The sequence below is a fragment of the Osmia bicornis genome, chromosome 10, assembly GCF_907164935.1.
Source record: "Osmia bicornis bicornis chromosome 10, iOsmBic2.1, whole genome shotgun sequence".
NCBI lineage: Eukaryota > Metazoa > Arthropoda > Insecta > Hymenoptera > Megachilidae > Osmia > Osmia bicornis.
The window spans coordinates 8,018,321-8,033,631 of NC_060225.1; the positions used below are offsets into that span (position 1 = coordinate 8,018,321).

The following is a 15,311-nucleotide window of genomic DNA, read 5'->3' on the forward strand; positions in this document are numbered from 1 at the left end:
CAATCGTGTCGCGAACCCTTAACTCGTCTACCTGATGAAACCAACCCCGCGATTCTGCATCGGAATATCGATTCAACTTTTTACCCTAATACAATCGGATTAAAGCATTTCGAGGACACACGTGAAAACTTCTCGTCGATTGGGTATCGATCGAAAGGTCAGCATCGAATACACCGTAACTTTGATACATTTCCGTGACACGGCGAAGAGAGGTCGAAACGGAGAGCGTGCGACCAAAGTTGGTCGCAGGATACACGAAATAGGCAACGAAAGTGGAAACGGTAGCAGGTGCGAGGGAAACGAGAAACGAGAAACGAGAAACGAGCCCGTTAACCGAATTAACGTTCTCCGTGGTTCTCGAACAACTTCTTCCCGAGTATTACCCGACTTGCTGGATAGGAGAGAGCCACGCGTTTCACCTACGAAAACTTTTCCTTCTCCTGTCGCGGGTTCTCCGTTCTTCATCCCCTAACGCGTTGCACAGATTTCAACGATTCCTTTCGACGAGACATCGCGAGAAAACGAACAGCCGCTAACTCGATCGACGATACCTCGTTTCCTCCTGCATTTTTACCCTTCTCCTCGGATAAGAAGCTTACGCGTCTCGGTCGCTTTTCTCATCGTATCGGTGAATTTTTACAAATGTCTCGAGAAAAGTACCATAAATGTTACGGAGCACGCACCCTCGCGAACACATAGATCCTGGAAAAATTAGTCAAAGTTGAGTGGAGAAAAAGAAAGGAAGGAAAAGAAGAGCTAGTTCAAAGGTTATGGAAGAGAAACGCGAAGAATAATTCCATTGATGGCGATCGAAAAATCGAGAGGCCGAAAAGCAGCGTATATAAATCGGTGTATATGCATATTTTGCCTTTGATGGTCGCGTTCATTTGCATGCTCGCGAAACTATCGGCCCCCTTCTAAATCGATATATTCAAACGCATTCAACACGCGTGGAACAAGCCGAGGAAAATAACGTGATCGCTTCGCAGAGTCGCTCGTCGACGAAACAAACGGGGCTATCTCTCACTCTCTCTCCTCTCTCCTCTCTGATTACGCCATACGAATCGGTCGCGATTACGAATACCGAAGCGAAGGTTATCCGTTGGTGTTTCGCAGCCTTAATTGCGTGCACCGTCAGCGGATAATTGATGAAGTAACGCGATTATCCGTATGGTCGGATAATTCTGTGGATTGTTAGGAGACCGGCCATCCTGGAACGTTGATAATCGATCGTCCATACAATTGGTTCGCTCTATCCCCTCTGGCAATAATACAATAACCGAGCTATTTGTTTAACCACCAAAATTATTCTCTTTTCCCTCGTTTCTCCATCGCCGCCCTTATGGGTGCCTATAGGGCGTCGCGTGTCGCGCCCTGTCGCGTCATCCGACGAATTTTCTTTCGCAAAAAGAACAGGCTATACAAAAGTAGCAGAGAAAATGCTTTTTTTCCTCCCTTTAGATTCCTTCACCGTTTCCTTTTCCTTTTCCTTTACCTTCCCCGGTCTCTCGAGCTTTCCGCTGGCGGCGGATCTCGCGACAAAGCGAAGGAACGATGGAACTCACAAAGGAATTCCATTCGAGATGAATTAACACATATTTCTCACGGTAAACGGAAAACTTTGTTATCAAGACGAGCGCGTCTGATGAACCGTCTTTGAGCACCAGTTTTATACAACAAAGAAAAATCTCTTACATCCTTCTGTACGAGTAATACTGTTTCGTATCATAGAAAAGTTTTACTTGAATTCCCCGAATGCAACTGACGGAGGCATCTCTCGACAAGCAAACAGAATTGCTCGTTTCAACTCCGGACAACTTTCGATCCGTCTGAAAGCAAGTTGGAGTTCGCGGTTCAACTTGCAGCGGGAAAACGAGCTATGGAAGTGACTCGAATAGCCATCTTTCGGAAGGAACAAAACTCACCATTGGTAGATCTACAGTCGAAAGATAAATAATCAACTTGCAATTTTTCATTTTCCTTCGACGCAATGCACTCTTGGATGCATTGCTCGTATCAAACGAAACACGTGCAAAATAATAGAGCGCCTGAGTAATGATATTTTGTTCTACTTCTCCGGTAAAGCAGTTCCCACTGTTATCCGCCCGAGATAAGAGCAACTATGGAAAACTATGGAAATTTTCCAAAGAAAATCCAACTGAACTACACGAATGTTTAGGAAAAATTTGAAATACTACTTTGAAAAATTGAAACCGTATATTTATTCTGTTTACTCGATTAAATTTACAATTTGTCTTATCACTTCCACAAATTCGCAAATCACGTCGTTTAATCTTCTTGATGGATCTCGCGGGGTGGTTGCGCTAATTTCTGCAACACCAATTCGGGAATACGCTTTTCCTCCAGGTTTCTTGTCCCGGGCAGCTTGGCAGGCACTTGAGACTTTTCCAGCAGATTCAGTCCTCCGGGTAATAGGAAGGGCTTGTCGACGACCAGCTTCGACAGAGGCATCTCTTTCTCCTCCAAATTTTCCGCGAGGAAAGAGGTTCCAGGAGCTGCCGAAGCTCCAAGCGATCCGACGAACAGCACCAAGAAAATCATCTGTAACGATGTCTCCGATCACTGTCGAGAACCTGTTACAACTATAACGATCCTCTTACCTCGATCATGTTCGCTCGGATAGCAGCGGCCAACTGTGCTCTGATCGGAATCCCGGATCACGATACTTTTATACAGGTAGACGGGAACATACGTGGCGACACACTGGTCCCACCACGTGAATCGACGTTTTATTTCGATGAGTCGAACGACCACGACACTCTGCCCGGAGCAACGTCTTTCCTCATCGAACTGTTTTCTTTCTTCAACAAGCATCTACCTGTTTTCTTGCAAGCGCCAAGACTCGGTGTAAATAAGCGAACCGAATGTTTGCGCGCGAAATCAAAATTGCACCTTCAACATAAAATGCAGAAATAATTTTCCCATTTGGTGTAAATATTGTTTCAATAGAAGAAAACAAATGTACTGCGCGCTAGGTGGTCTTACGTCTATTTATCTAAAACCGAGAAACCGGTGAAATCGAGATTCGTCGAATCCCTCTTTGGTGATGACACGATACGATGACCAAGAACTTTTTCTCATCGTATTCTTTTCTTTATTTTCAGGATCTACGCAGCGAAGAAGCAATAACGCGACTGACTCCTACACCATTTTTATATGTCCACATATCCTGTTACCTTTTAAGGTACAACGACACTAGCCCATTGCTAGTCGATAACGATTAAAGGCGCGTAGTTTGCGGTCATTGGAAAGGTGACGTCAGTTTAACCCTCTTCCAGTCGATTACTCGATTGTTACGAGCAAAGCTAGCCCCTCGTCACCGTAAACTCGAACTTACGGAGAGAAAAATGACGTCAGGCTGTTCATGTACCTTGACATTTCTCGCGTCACAGCCAACTTTTCTCTCTGCCGCGTTTCCGAACGAGAAACAATGCGCCCCCGCTGTGTTCGCGCGTCGTTGCAACCGAAGCAGAAAACCTCGATCGACGTTTCCTGCAATTTCGGGAATCGTTTAAAATAAACTCCACCCCTGGCCCCTTCTTTTACCCTGCCTCGGCAAATCGTTACGATCGATCTATTTGGATCGTAAGACCGTTGAATATTCTTCGGTAATCGTTAACGTAAGGTAAACAAGACGGCGGCCAGACGTTTCGCGACATCCAAACACACCAGCCGTTCGAACGCGGTAATAAGTGAAATCGTATCGGTAACAATCGAATATTCGTTGAAAGCGTTTCGTTTTCCACGATTCTTAAATTAGTCGTTGCTCAACGGTGATTCGCGTGCCGACGCGTGTTTTAACGCGTGTATTGGTAACGCGTTCGTTTTCATCTCGAAACAGAGAAAACCGAAAATACACGGGGTTTGACGTAGAAAGCAGAGTTTCAAAGTAAGCAAGCAACCAAGGAAAATCGATCTCGTATTTGTTTCTTTTTGCCTGTACACTCGAGGAACCGTGGCTCGAACTTCGACGGACTCTAGGAACAGCTCTAATTTCGCCAAATCACCTTGCGATCTAATTCTACGCGACCGTACGTCGTCGACGCGTTTCTCTTTCTGCGTATTTTCTTGCTCATTTTTCTTTTCCAATTAAAATGAGCCGTGAAGCGATCCCGAGAAGAGCCGCGCTCTCGTTCACCGCACTCGGCGGTATTTTGGACATGGATCAAATTATGGAAAGCGATACGTGGCATGATATCAACAGATTCATGCAACAGAATTTCAGGCAACAAGTGTTGAACGAATTGAGCCCGGAACGCGTCGCAGAAGGTAAGCAGGACAAGATTTCACATTAACGTCCTTCGATCGATCGATCATTTATAACTGACGACAGGTGATGAATACAGCGGAAAAGATCGAAAGACGTCATCTTCCAGGAAACCTCGTGCAAAAGGAAAGAGTCGAGAGGACGAGAAAAAGTCGACGGAGACGAAAGAGGACGGAGGTCAAGGGTCGCAGGAAAATGAAAAAAATCAAGGGAAAAGGAAGAAGGGTGTTAGCCAGAAACGGATGGTAGATGGTAAAGGCAAAAAGGAAGGTAAACAAAGGAGCGTTCCGAAGGAAAAACCGAGTAAAACTTCAAAGGCGTCAAACAATCGGCAGAAGGTTGAAAACGTTTTGAAACCGAACCCCAAGGTAAACTCAATCTCGAAACCAACCAGGAAGAAGGCGGCAAGTGCCGCTAAAGATATGCAAGCCACAGGTACTGAAACTGTAAACGTAATAACAAATAAAAATGAAACGATGATAACCACTTTGGGAAGCATAAACTCGCAGCTGCCCGTCAATACTAGCACGCCGAAGAGCAAACGCGCGCAAGTTAACGATTCAATAGGGGAAAAGGAAGCAGAAAAGAACGCATCAGGGTTGAAAAAAGCTCCCTTCTCGACGGACGCTTCTTCCAAGAAATGTCGTGCGACGGAGATTTGTCCGAGAAAAGATTTGAGTAAAAGGAGGGATGAAGTTACAGTCGGGAAGAAGAAAAACACAAATGCGTCCGTAAACTGCGAAACTGAGGAGACTAAAAGGAAAAAGGAAAATAAAGAACCCGCAAGTTCGAACACGGGAAAACCACTGAAGTGTAGCAAGCAAGAGGAGAAAAACACCGAGACAGGTAACTCGTTACATTTTTTCTATCGACGTGCGATTTTATTATGTCACTTCGATAACCGTTTAGTGGTTCGACAGGTAAGAAGAAGATCGGAAAGCACGAGCAACGGCTGATCGAAAAGCGGAAAAGACGAGAGGAGAGAAAAATCAGACGCCACGAGAGAAACGCGGAAAAAGCCATGAAAGCATTCGCGCATCACGTAACGAAGATTGTTACGAAAATGGGATACCTGCCAGGTAGAGTTTCCGTAAACGTTACTTTCAGCACAGGTGGAAATAAACTTCCGGTGAAGCGCGATTTATGTTGTGTATTGCTTTTTCCCAGACAGCGGTTCATACCCGATGGACGATTCCGATCTTTCCGACGAGTATTTGAGCTTTTCCAACAGCTCGTGTTCCTGCTCCAGCACGTGTTCCAACTGCAGCTGCCATCTGAATAAATCTTAGTTTCCAAAGAACCAACGATACCGAGAAATTTTAAAAACTTGACAATTTTTAATACAAGAACTTGGGCGTTCTAATTCAACTTATTTAAATGAAACGAAATACACGCGTGTACAGGTCATGGAATACAGAAGTTAATGACTAATCGAGCACTTGAAGTGGAAACGTTTAATCACGCAACGTATCGATCCTTAACCCTTTCTCCAAAATACGCCTGCCAGATACAATAAATTCTGCTGTTGTATCCTGAATTAAATATGTTTCGTAAACGCTTGGGAAGCTATACCCGGTTGTATAGGATAAAAATAGGTGAGAGTTAGGTGATCGAATACTGGTAAGAGCAGTTATATTATACAGAGTTAATATCCGTAACAATTCATAGCATTGTGCGGCACGTTGTCCGCGGCTATTTCTACCCTCCCGGTCCACGTGCTAAGGGAGCATCGCAAAAACAGCTGACAAGACGACTAGTCTCGACTCGATTGAAAGCAATTCATAGGCGAAGACAAGATGTCAGGATTTTACCGAATCGAAGCGAATGAAATCGAATCGAAACAGTTATACGATACATCGTATTACCTACTTCCATCGTAACGGTTTTCTCTATTTATATCTTCGATATTGCCGTCGTTGCACTGGTATGTACGATCCATCCCTATGGACATTGTATACTTGACATACATTTTAAAAATACTTTCTGGTTTAAATTAAATTCCACCTCGGGTGTACGCGCGTTATTTGGCGATCGGTAACGCGTATTATTTGGCCATCTCGGGCGTACCAGACTCTTATAAATTCGTAGCCGAGGATCGTTCCCTTCGAAGTACCGTTTTAACGATACCGACGAGAAGAATTACGAGACCGCAGTTACACACCTTTGCACGTGCTACCGGGAAAGCGCGGGAGTACTTGAAACGTCTAGCTGAAGGAAATCGAGCTAACACTGTGACCGTCACTGTAGAAATAGCCGTGACTAGCACGGCAGACGGTAATTCGAATTGTCAAGGATATTAAATATTCAATTTTCTATTTTCATTCCCTTTGTTTTCCATGCCATTTGATTCAATCAATTATTTTCTACCTCGTCACTGACATTTTCTATTTCAAAATCAATTCCCTTCTCTCGATATCTTACGATTTGAAATTTTTGAAAAACAAGGCGATTAGCACTTCCGAAAAGATTTGTAGAGTATGTTTTGCTTACGTGTGAGAATTTTCAGCGGAACGTTTCACAAATACGAGGAATCGGTTAACGGTCAGTTTACAATGAACAGAACGCAGTAAGATTCGATTTGTAAAAAAAATAAAAAGAATGAAAAGATGGAGAGCCGAGAGTATGTTTGATCCTCGCATCAATGTTCCATACTCTTTTCCGATCTACGTCTGCGCGTCTCGGCCGGGTCTATAAAAGCGACGTAGGGCGTCGCGACGACTCCAGACGCGACATACGCGCATTACTGAAAATGTGACATCGGAACTGGCCGTCTTCTTATCGACGCTGACAGTTTTCAAATTTTCTGTGAGAAGATAATTAAAAAGCCGATAACATTCAGATCGGTTTCTTCTACTTGACTGTTTACTTCGATTATTCGGTTGGTGTGCAAATTCGTGTTTCATTATAGCGACTTGTACCGGTCGCGGTGAACATGTAAAAAGGATCGGTAGAAACGATCCTCGGTTGAACAGTACAGACTTATCAGTGAATTGTATAATCAGTGACACCTTTAACATTGTCGAAAGGATTACTGCCATCGTGGTAAGTTTCTAGATTCAATGCCATCTCTGCGTTACTGCTCTACTTACTCGCGTAATTAGTGAATGAAATTAACCGTATCAAAGGCAACCGGTGACGTTCAACGATAACGCGAATAGTAAACGCGTAACGCGATTAATTTAAATGAAATTTATCTGGAAGATGCGCTGCCTTTCTTTTTCTTCAGGCAACCACCCACAACCCCACCTACTTTCAATCCACCTCTTTTACTCCGGGAACCTCTTCCTCACTTTCTGAAAACGCGTGTTACGCATAAAGACATAAGCCAAAATATTACTTCACTAATGTCTCTCGCGCGCGCTAAAATAGTTCTAGTAAACAGAAACGCTAAATATAACTGTGTCCAAAGCTTGTCAGAAGTAGCTAGTAAGAACCGGTAAAGAAGTGAAAAAGAAAACGAAAAAAATAATCGACTTCTACGAATCGGAAACGCGAAAATCGGACGGTATAAAAATACAGAACGAGCCACGCGATACGAAAGCAAAAAGAAAATTAGTTCATGACGAATAGATCGTTAGACCGACGATTACGTTGAAAATATCCTGGAATAGTTAGTTGAAATCGCGTGCGGATTTTTGTCGACGAGAAAATACTACGAATCGATTCTCTCCCTTTTCTTCGCCCTTCTTCTGACGTTAATTCGAATCGAGAGGGTAGAAGCGATAACGAAACGGTTTGACGCGCGTTGCCGCAGCGAAATCCTTGCTATTGATCTAGGCAGCTCAAAAGGTCCTGGGTTCACCCGGCCAACCTCCGGCATTCTCCCCTTGCCTCCCCCACCCTCCGTCTCGTCCTTCGCCCACACAACTCATCGACTCGAATTTTCCTCGATTTCGTGAAAAAACACCCTCTCTTCTCTACTCGCGAAGGTCAATCCCTCTTTTCATTCCTAGTATCCTTTACCTTCCTCGTGACCGTGCAAGGATAACAGATAGGAAGAAAGAAAAATAAAGTGAATTTTTTGCGAGATTCACCCTAGTCTCGAGAGTACGATGCCCTCTTCGATAAAAATCGTTCCAGGCGTTAAACGCGTTTCACGCTCGATCGGTCGGTGCGAACGGCGTCGTGACAATTTAAAATAGTACCGATGACGTAAAACGAACGGAAAGGTTTACGCGAGCGAAAAGAAAACGAGAGAGGGAAATACATATACATAAAAATTCATCGCGCCCGATTTGATTGCAGATGAAACTTCACGAGAAAAAGGAGTCCGGTATACACAGGGTGCAGGAGATTCCTCTGGAGGAGCTCGAACTGTCGAAGGAGTACGATGTGGAGAAAACCCTTGGCGAAGGGAGCTTCGCGAAAGTTTTATTGGCGACTCATCGAGCGACCCGAACGAGGGTCGTGTTAAAAGCCGTCCATCAGGAACTGACCACGGAGAAGGACTTTTTCCGGGAGTTTCACTACTCGTATCATCTTAGCCCGCATCCGAACATTTTGTGCTCGTACGCGGTCGCGTTCAAAGCGGAAAAGTGTTTCGTTTTCGCGCAGGAATACGCCCCGCACGGTGATCTAGCGGCGAACGTGAAAGCCGGAGGACTTTCGGAGGAAGGGTGCAAGAGGATCGCCGGTCAGCTTTGCTCCGCTCTCGATTTCATTCACTCGAAACAGCTGGCACATCGCGACATTAAGCTAGAGAACGTGTTGGTATTCGCCGCGGACATGTCGAAGATCAAGCTGTGCGATTTCGGCTGCACCAGACGAGAGGGGACTCTGGTTAACAAGATCCGATGCACCTGGCTGCCGTTTCAACCGCCCGAGATCTACGACATCGTGAAGAACGAGAGGTACGCGTGCAAGAGGAGCGCCGATTGCTGGCAATTCGGGATAGTGCTGTTCGTATGTCTAACAGGAAATCCGCCCTGGCAGAGCGCCGACCTGATCCAGGACCCGGAGTACTCGGCCTTTCAGAGATGGCTCAAGAGGAGAACCACCAAAATTCCGCCCACTTTCAGACGATTCACGCCAAGATTATTGCGCTACTTTAGGCGAACGTTCGAACACAAACCGGAGAAGAGGCCGCACGTAACGGAGATCAACAAGTATCTGAAAGACTCGTGGTGCGTGAATAAAATAAGTCACAGCGCGACTTCCACGTCGGTGGACGCGAGCGAGACGATCGCAAGGAAGGGCGACAGTTTGTTGTACCTGGACACGATCCTTGACGATCAAAGGAACGTGGATGAGAACAAGAACAAGCTTAGGAAACTTCTCAACAGTTACGGCCTCGAGACCACGATCGATCAGAAGGTCGTTACCAAAAGGATCTGGGAATGGGTGATGCAGTGCGATTCGAACACCGCCGAACCAGCTTTCGTAGGTAGCCTCGGCACGGAGACCATGTGAGGGATGGTGAAAGCTTCCAGCGAACCCTGTCTCCGAAGCGATCGCCGTGAAAGAAAGTACAGTTTCGGTGGTTTCAATGGATCCCACGATGGACACTCGCCATCTCTGGTGCACCGTGACAAAGCAACGTTCGAAAGAACTCGTCTTTTTCGAGATTAGAACGCGTTAGTGTCTTTCTTATCCGAGATTCGAACGATCACCGTACATGGACGCGAAAATACGTGTGATAACCCCTTCATTCGGTACCCTATCCTTATTCCTCTCCCTTCGCATCGTCACCTACGTTCGCCTACATCCAATTCTTACCCCCTTTCCCTCTCCTTCTTCTCCTGCATCAGTTTTCTCTACGAGCGGACCAATTATCGATGAATCTATCGCGGATGTACATATATGTGCGTATCCACGCACCCATGCGAAACACGTGCGCACCCATACGTGTATGTACATAATTATGTATTTACGTACGACGCCTTTCGCACATTTCCTGTCGCGTGACACAGCTTCGAAACGACAATTGCCGAAAGGTTGCTCGCCAATAGCCGAATTCGCAGGCGATTCTCCTCCAATTTTCCTTTTTCTTTTCTTTTTCTTTTTTCTTTCCAGTATAAAGAATACGAAACGAATGTGATAACAAAAACTCGTTAAGACTGCGGCGAATGAGAGCGTAACTGCGATCGGTGTTTTCGGTGTCGACTATAGAGACAATAATGACTGCGGATTTCCTAGTAATTTATTACGTTACGATAATTAATATAGTCTAACGGACAGTAACCGGTAGAAGTCACTGTACGAGGCCTTGCGTGAGATCGTTTTATCGGGATAGTTGTTTGGAAAAGAATAGAAAGACGAGCGTGGAAAACGCTCGTTTCAGACGAGAACCAAGATGGTTGAGGATTTTTGAAAATCTTTGTATACAGGTCGAGCGACACGTTTAGCGTTACTAAATAATACAGTGCATTCGTACACATAGCGCGCATATATTCTTCTAGCAATTTATCGGTAGGAATGAATATAGAAAAAATAAAAAAAAAAGATCGGTGATGCAGTTTGGTAGAGCTCTCTTATTACAAAACGTGTGTGACACAATTCTTTCCTCGTGTCTATTGAATAAAATCGACGAAACCGTGTCGAAAGGCGAAAGGAAAGAAAGGTGTGACAAAAATGACGCGTTAGGCCTCCGTTAACGCGAAGCAATGTTTTCTATATAAAAACATTATCGAAATAAACGCATTAAAAATGAAGATTATTGTATAACGTGTACGATACGTGCATATCTCTTCCCATTACTATTGTTTTATTTTATATAATGAACATTTTTCAAGCAACGTTTCAGGGAGAAAAGGTGCCTCTTCCGGTGCTTCGTTCCAAAAACTTGGAGCAAACTAGCACGCAGAAACATTTACTTTCTATCCTTGGACTGTTAAATGTAAAAGAGAGCAATTAAGAGGGTCATCAACGAACACTCGACCTATGACCTTTCCCTTTTTTCCGAATCCGCGACTCGTATCGCGAACGTGCCACTTATCCAATTTGACACACCCTTGACCTACGAAACACATGTATCCTTCTTTTTTTCACTTCTTTTTCATTTGTCGAGTGTTCCAGTGCCTACATGACACGCGTAGCGACAGACTATTTGTTTAATATAGGTACTCAAACGAAACCGCGCTAAATCTTCTGGGTTCTGTTACGAGATCAAACGCAGCGGTGAAAAACGAGGAAATATAAAAAGAGAAAAATAAACGAAAAAATGAAAAGACACATGTATTACGTGCGCAGTTTTCTTCGAACTGATTCACAGCTGGTGGTGGAAATCAATGTATTCGCATAATTTATCGGTCGATTCGAAGTAGAAACAAACGATTCGTGGAATCATTTGGCGATATCCTATCTAACGGAGCGAACTACAGTTTCCCTGGGGTATAATGAATTTTCCTATATGGCAGCGCTATTGACGTGGACAGGATACAGAGAAAATCGGATTAAGGAACGTCAAATGGTGGCAATGTGTATCCGGCTTTCATCGTGTCTGGATACAATGCGTATTTTCGGCCTGCGCGTTTCTATTTCCATACGTCCCACGGTTATTCTCGATCCTCGGCTTCGACAGGCTTTTTCTTCCAACGTGCGAATATACCTGCTTCGCGTCACGTACGACAGACCGGTTTATTCGGCATCACGTTCGACGACGGTTTTAAAAAATGAAAACGAAGGCCCGGCGAACGAGAGGTAGAACGAAAACAGTTAGAAGACCGTGAATTTTCGAATAGACAGGAAGGGAAAGAAAGTCCAAGGAACACGGCCGACTGGGGGATACCGTCATCGATCCTCCGGTCCAACAGCCCGACGTCTATTTTCATACAAGCTAAACTATTTATATATACGGACAATGTTCCACTTCTATCACACGCTGAGAGAAGCTAGCAACGTCGCGACTAGACATATCTCACCGTATCACCTATTATCAGATCGATCGGATGTCCAGAGCAAGCTTCCAAATTGCATTCAGCCGTTTCCATTCGAACCAACTATCCTGCGGGTATTTCTGTACCCGGCACCCGGGTTATTACGCCTTCTACCGCTAACGTGCTTTCGAATTTTACGACCCCTCTTTCGACTTCTTTGACGTCAAAGAAACACTCTTAAGACGATATCGTCTTTCATCGGGTACCACCCGGCAAGGAACCCCAATATCCGAACCGCCTCTAAAGCGATTCGGATAAAAGCGGTAGTGTACGATTGTAAACGTTAATATGTTACTTAGCCGTTAGCTTAAAAACTTAGGCTCTGATTTATTGATTAAAATTCTGTTTAGTAAAGTATAGTAAAATGCCGGTCGGGCAGTGAGTTACTTTAAGGTTTCTTGCAATTCCGGACATATAGGCGACTGAAATATCTCCCACAGCTTGTCGAATTCGTCGACAAACGGTTCAACCAGTGAACGCTGATTAGTCACCAAAATATTATCGAAATTTCCAAAGAACCCAGACATTGTCCAATTCGTGCTACCGGTGATTAATACTTCTTTGTCCACGATCATAAACTTGTGGTGCATCAGGACGTCCAGCTGTTGCACTCGAAGCGAGACACCTGAAACGTGTATATTTTTATTAGTTATTCAAAAATATGAAAGAAAATTCGGCTGATAATGATCGGACGCGATTGTGTTCCGGAATAATCGAACAACACGTACTGTTACTATAAAATAGAGCAAGTTGCGTGGCGTCGTTTTGTGCCATGTTCTTGTCTAATATCATTCTAACAATCACGCCTCGTTTGCGAGCGTTTACTATCGCCGTTGACAAAAATTGAGAAGTCAACATGTACATACAGATGTCTAAACTTTCTTTCGCCTGGTTTATGTAATTTTCCAAGTTTCTGTAACATTATCTATCGTTACTCAAATTTGAAAGAATTAAAATATAAATATTTAATATTGCAGTTAAACGATCAAGCGATTACCTGAAATACCGAACGGGACAATTACTTTTAGGGCAAACTTCCTCGGAAGTAGCGTGCGCTCGACAAAGACTGGAATCCTTCGTAAAAAACATCACTTCCGAGATGTTTTGTTTTGGTTCATTGACATCAGCTTGTGAAATTCCGCAGGTGTTTGTAGTGTTTGTCCAGAGGTCGTGAAACCTTTTGTACAATTGCCAAACAAGCTCGGAGACAAACGCTATTCCTCCCAGTAGCAGAAGTTTATTATTTCTCACTTCTAAAATGAAACATCTATAAATGTAGCTGCGTGGAATTTTGTTGGAGCCACAGTTTGATTTTCGCGCGCTTGAAAATCTCGCGTTACCGCGAACTGGTGAGCGCTAGCAACAAATATCGCTAAAAAGTATCACTTTTAACAATGTTCTAACGATTCGATTAGAAAATGAATAAAAGTATCCAATTTTCTCGTTTAAATAACTATCAATTAGCTCTGAAAAGCAAGATTAAATAAAAGTTGTACGTCGAAATACTATAACCTACAGATCTACACTTTAACAGGAAAAGTATTAACAGTTATGAAGTAAATTTATTATATAAAGTCAAGTACGATGCAACATACCTATGCATATGTTTTTCATTGTTTCTAAAGTATGATAATTCTCATTTGGGAAAGAAAAACAAAACAGAAATTACAATCCTCACTTTACCGCCAATGAAAATATTATACAACTTGAAATTGGCTTTATGTTTATTCAGGAGTGACACTACACCCACGATAAAAAGCTAGGATAAAGGCGAAAACCCCTGGAAGATCGATCGAGAAGTTGACAAATAGTTTCCACTGTTTTTTAACAGATAGCACCGCCAGTTCACTTAGAGTTTAGAAACCTGTATTACCATCACCCGACATTAGTTTCGGAAATTCGGTTAATAAGTTGTTGAGTAGTTTCAGCCGTTTCTTAATAGATGCCATTTCCATAGAGCCATTTTCAGCCTATTCCTGACAACCATAGCTTACAATTTGTAGTTCGAAAGAAGACGGAGGAAAAGGTTTGTACGTCAACGGGAGGAATTAAAACGAGATCCAAAGATGTCTCGAAGGGCGGCAATTACAGCAATAAATTGGACAGCGCTTGCCGAGCGAGTCCCGGAATCTGAAAAAGCGTCATTTTCCGCTTTTAGATCTAAATCTGATCAAATTTTGCAACGGTTAGTAAGATTCACAAGATCAATTCATGTTTGGAACATGAATGGTTACATAATATTCCCGCATGCATTGCTTTGTTTTGTTCAAATTAAATAATTTAAGAAACAAATTATTACATGTTTAAAAATTCATACTAAGATTGTATCGTCTTTTAAGTTTCTGCATAGGAATGTACTCCACGATGTCATAACCAACTTTCGTTCAAAGACCCACCGATAATAATTACATTGTAACAGCAAGTTTAAATTAATACTAAAATCTGTATTAAGCCCTTAATTTCAATAAAAAAAAGATGAGAATATAATTTAAAACCACTTTATATGTTAAATCAAACAAAAAGTAAACCACCATTTTTCTAAACAAATTAAAGTACAATGTAGAAATTGTTAGAAAGAATTTAGGGATATAAAGTCAATTTTATATTTTACAGCATGGTGGCTCATCCTGAAGCTCCACCAACAATTGATTGGGAATATTATAAGAAACATGTTTCAGCTACTAATTTAGTGGATAAATTTCAGAAAGAATTTCAAGCACTATCAGTACCATATCCAGCTGATAAATACACAGCTGACATTGAGGCAAAAAAGCAGGAAGCGGTAATTAAATTTATTATTTGTTCATATTATATTACCTAACACGATTATTTCTGTTATAGGCTAAAGATATAGAAGCATTTACAGAAGAGGCCAATAGAGCTATTAAGGAAATTGAATTAGGAGGAAATAACATAAAGAATATGTTACCATTCAATTTAATGACAATGGAGGATTATACTATCTTATTTCCAGAAGGAACCTGGAGTAAAACGAATATTTCATTATGGCCTCATACAGAAGATGCTCAAGATTCTCCTGAGGATGACCTGGAACCTGATGATGATCATTAAGTTCACATGTTGAGAATTATCATAGTCCTGTAATATTGAACATTAATAATCAAATTTTGGCTTTGAATTATTACATT

General features: G+C 42.9%; 5 protein-coding genes across 8 annotated transcripts; 3 read left to right on the top strand and 2 right to left on the bottom strand.

Annotated features, from left to right (window-relative positions):
* Positions 1-2,198: 2,198 nt before the first annotated feature.
* LOC114875605 lies at positions 2,199-3,289 on the bottom strand. 2 transcript variants are annotated; one of them, XM_046287616.1, is made up of 3 exons: positions 3,198-3,289; positions 2,622-2,913; positions 2,199-2,562 (listed from the first exon to the last, which is right to left on the bottom strand). In XM_046287616.1, the coding sequence occupies exons 2-3, from the start codon at positions 2,628-2,630 to the stop codon at positions 2,290-2,292; spliced, it is 282 nt and encodes a 93-aa protein (XP_046143572.1). In that variant the 5' UTR covers positions 2,631-2,913; positions 3,198-3,289; the 3' UTR covers positions 2,199-2,289. The 2 variants fall into 2 exon arrangements, with proteins under 2 accessions (XP_046143572.1, XP_029041899.1); XM_029186066.2 differs by lacking the exon at positions 3,198-3,289 and adding an exon at positions 3,007-3,143.
* A 337-nt stretch (positions 3,290-3,626) lies between these two features.
* LOC114875595 (male determiner protein Mdmd(Y)-like) lies at positions 3,627-5,726 on the top strand. 3 transcript variants are annotated; one of them, XM_029186037.2, is made up of 4 exons: positions 3,643-4,290; positions 4,355-5,134; positions 5,209-5,367; positions 5,460-5,726. In XM_029186037.2, exons 1-4 carry the CDS (start codon positions 4,116-4,118, stop codon positions 5,504-5,506), a joined length of 1,161 nt encoding a protein of 386 aa, XP_029041870.2. In that variant the 5' UTR covers positions 3,643-4,115; the 3' UTR covers positions 5,507-5,726. The 3 variants fall into 3 exon arrangements, with proteins under 3 accessions (XP_029041871.2, XP_029041870.2, XP_029041869.2); XM_029186036.2 differs by having other exon boundaries at positions 3,645-4,290; positions 5,456-5,726; XM_029186038.2 differs by lacking the exon at positions 5,460-5,726 and having other exon boundaries at positions 3,627-4,290; positions 5,198-5,332.
* Positions 5,727-5,809: 83 nt separating this feature from the next.
* LOC114875596 (serine/threonine-protein kinase meng-po) lies at positions 5,810-12,132 on the top strand. Its single transcript, XM_029186039.2, has 2 exons — positions 5,810-7,330; positions 8,534-12,132. Exon 2 carries the CDS (start codon positions 8,534-8,536, stop codon positions 9,695-9,697), a length of 1,164 nt encoding a protein of 387 aa, XP_029041872.2. The 5' UTR covers positions 5,810-7,330; the 3' UTR covers positions 9,698-12,132.
* A 319-nt stretch (positions 12,133-12,451) lies between these two features.
* On the bottom strand, positions 12,452-13,862 carry LOC114875601 (mitochondrial cardiolipin hydrolase). The gene is made up of 4 exons (XM_029186056.2): positions 13,758-13,862; positions 13,160-13,415; positions 12,891-13,075; positions 12,452-12,787 (listed from the first exon to the last, which is right to left on the bottom strand). The coding sequence occupies exons 1-4, from the start codon at positions 13,774-13,776 to the stop codon at positions 12,546-12,548; spliced, it is 702 nt and encodes a 233-aa protein (XP_029041889.1). The 5' UTR covers positions 13,777-13,862; the 3' UTR covers positions 12,452-12,545.
* A 279-nt stretch (positions 13,863-14,141) lies between these two features.
* LOC114875609 (ATP synthase subunit d, mitochondrial-like) lies at positions 14,142-15,307 on the top strand. Its single transcript, XM_029186075.2, has 3 exons — positions 14,142-14,347; positions 14,776-14,944; positions 15,004-15,307. Exons 1-3 carry the CDS (start codon positions 14,229-14,231, stop codon positions 15,232-15,234), a joined length of 519 nt encoding a protein of 172 aa, XP_029041908.2. The 5' UTR covers positions 14,142-14,228; the 3' UTR covers positions 15,235-15,307.
* The last annotated feature ends 4 nt before the right edge of the window (positions 15,308-15,311 follow it).

Coding starts and splice junctions, on each gene's coding strand:
- LOC114875601 (XM_029186056.2), bottom strand. Junction 13,076..13,159: donor TGTCCCGTTCGGTATTTCAG/GTAATCGCTTGA, acceptor ATAATGTTACAG/AAACTTGGAAAATTACATAA. Junction 12,788..12,890: donor TGCTCTATTTTATAGTAACA/GTACGTGTTGTT, acceptor TACACGTTTCAG/GTGTCTCGCTTCGAGTGCAA.
- LOC114875595 (XM_029186036.2), top strand. CDS start 4,116: ATGAGCCGTGAAGCGATCCCGAGAAGAGCCGCGCTCTCGTTCACCGCA. Junction 5,135..5,208: donor GGAGAAAAACACCGAGACAG/GTAACTCGTTAC, acceptor GTGGTTCGACAG/GTAAGAAGAAGATCGGAAAG. Junction 5,368..5,455: donor GAAAATGGGATACCTGCCAG/GTAGAGTTTCCG, acceptor GCTTTTTCCCAG/ACAGCGGTTCATACCCGATG.
- LOC114875596 (XM_029186039.2), top strand. CDS start 8,534: ATGAAACTTCACGAGAAAAAGGAGTCCGGTATACACAGGGTGCAGGAG.
- LOC114875609 (XM_029186075.2), top strand. CDS start 14,229: ATGTCTCGAAGGGCGGCAATTACAGCAATAAATTGGACAGCGCTTGCC. Junction 14,348..14,775: donor TCTGATCAAATTTTGCAACG/GTTAGTAAGATT, acceptor TATATTTTACAG/CATGGTGGCTCATCCTGAAG. Junction 14,945..15,003: donor AGGCAAAAAAGCAGGAAGCG/GTAATTAAATTT, acceptor TTTCTGTTATAG/GCTAAAGATATAGAAGCATT.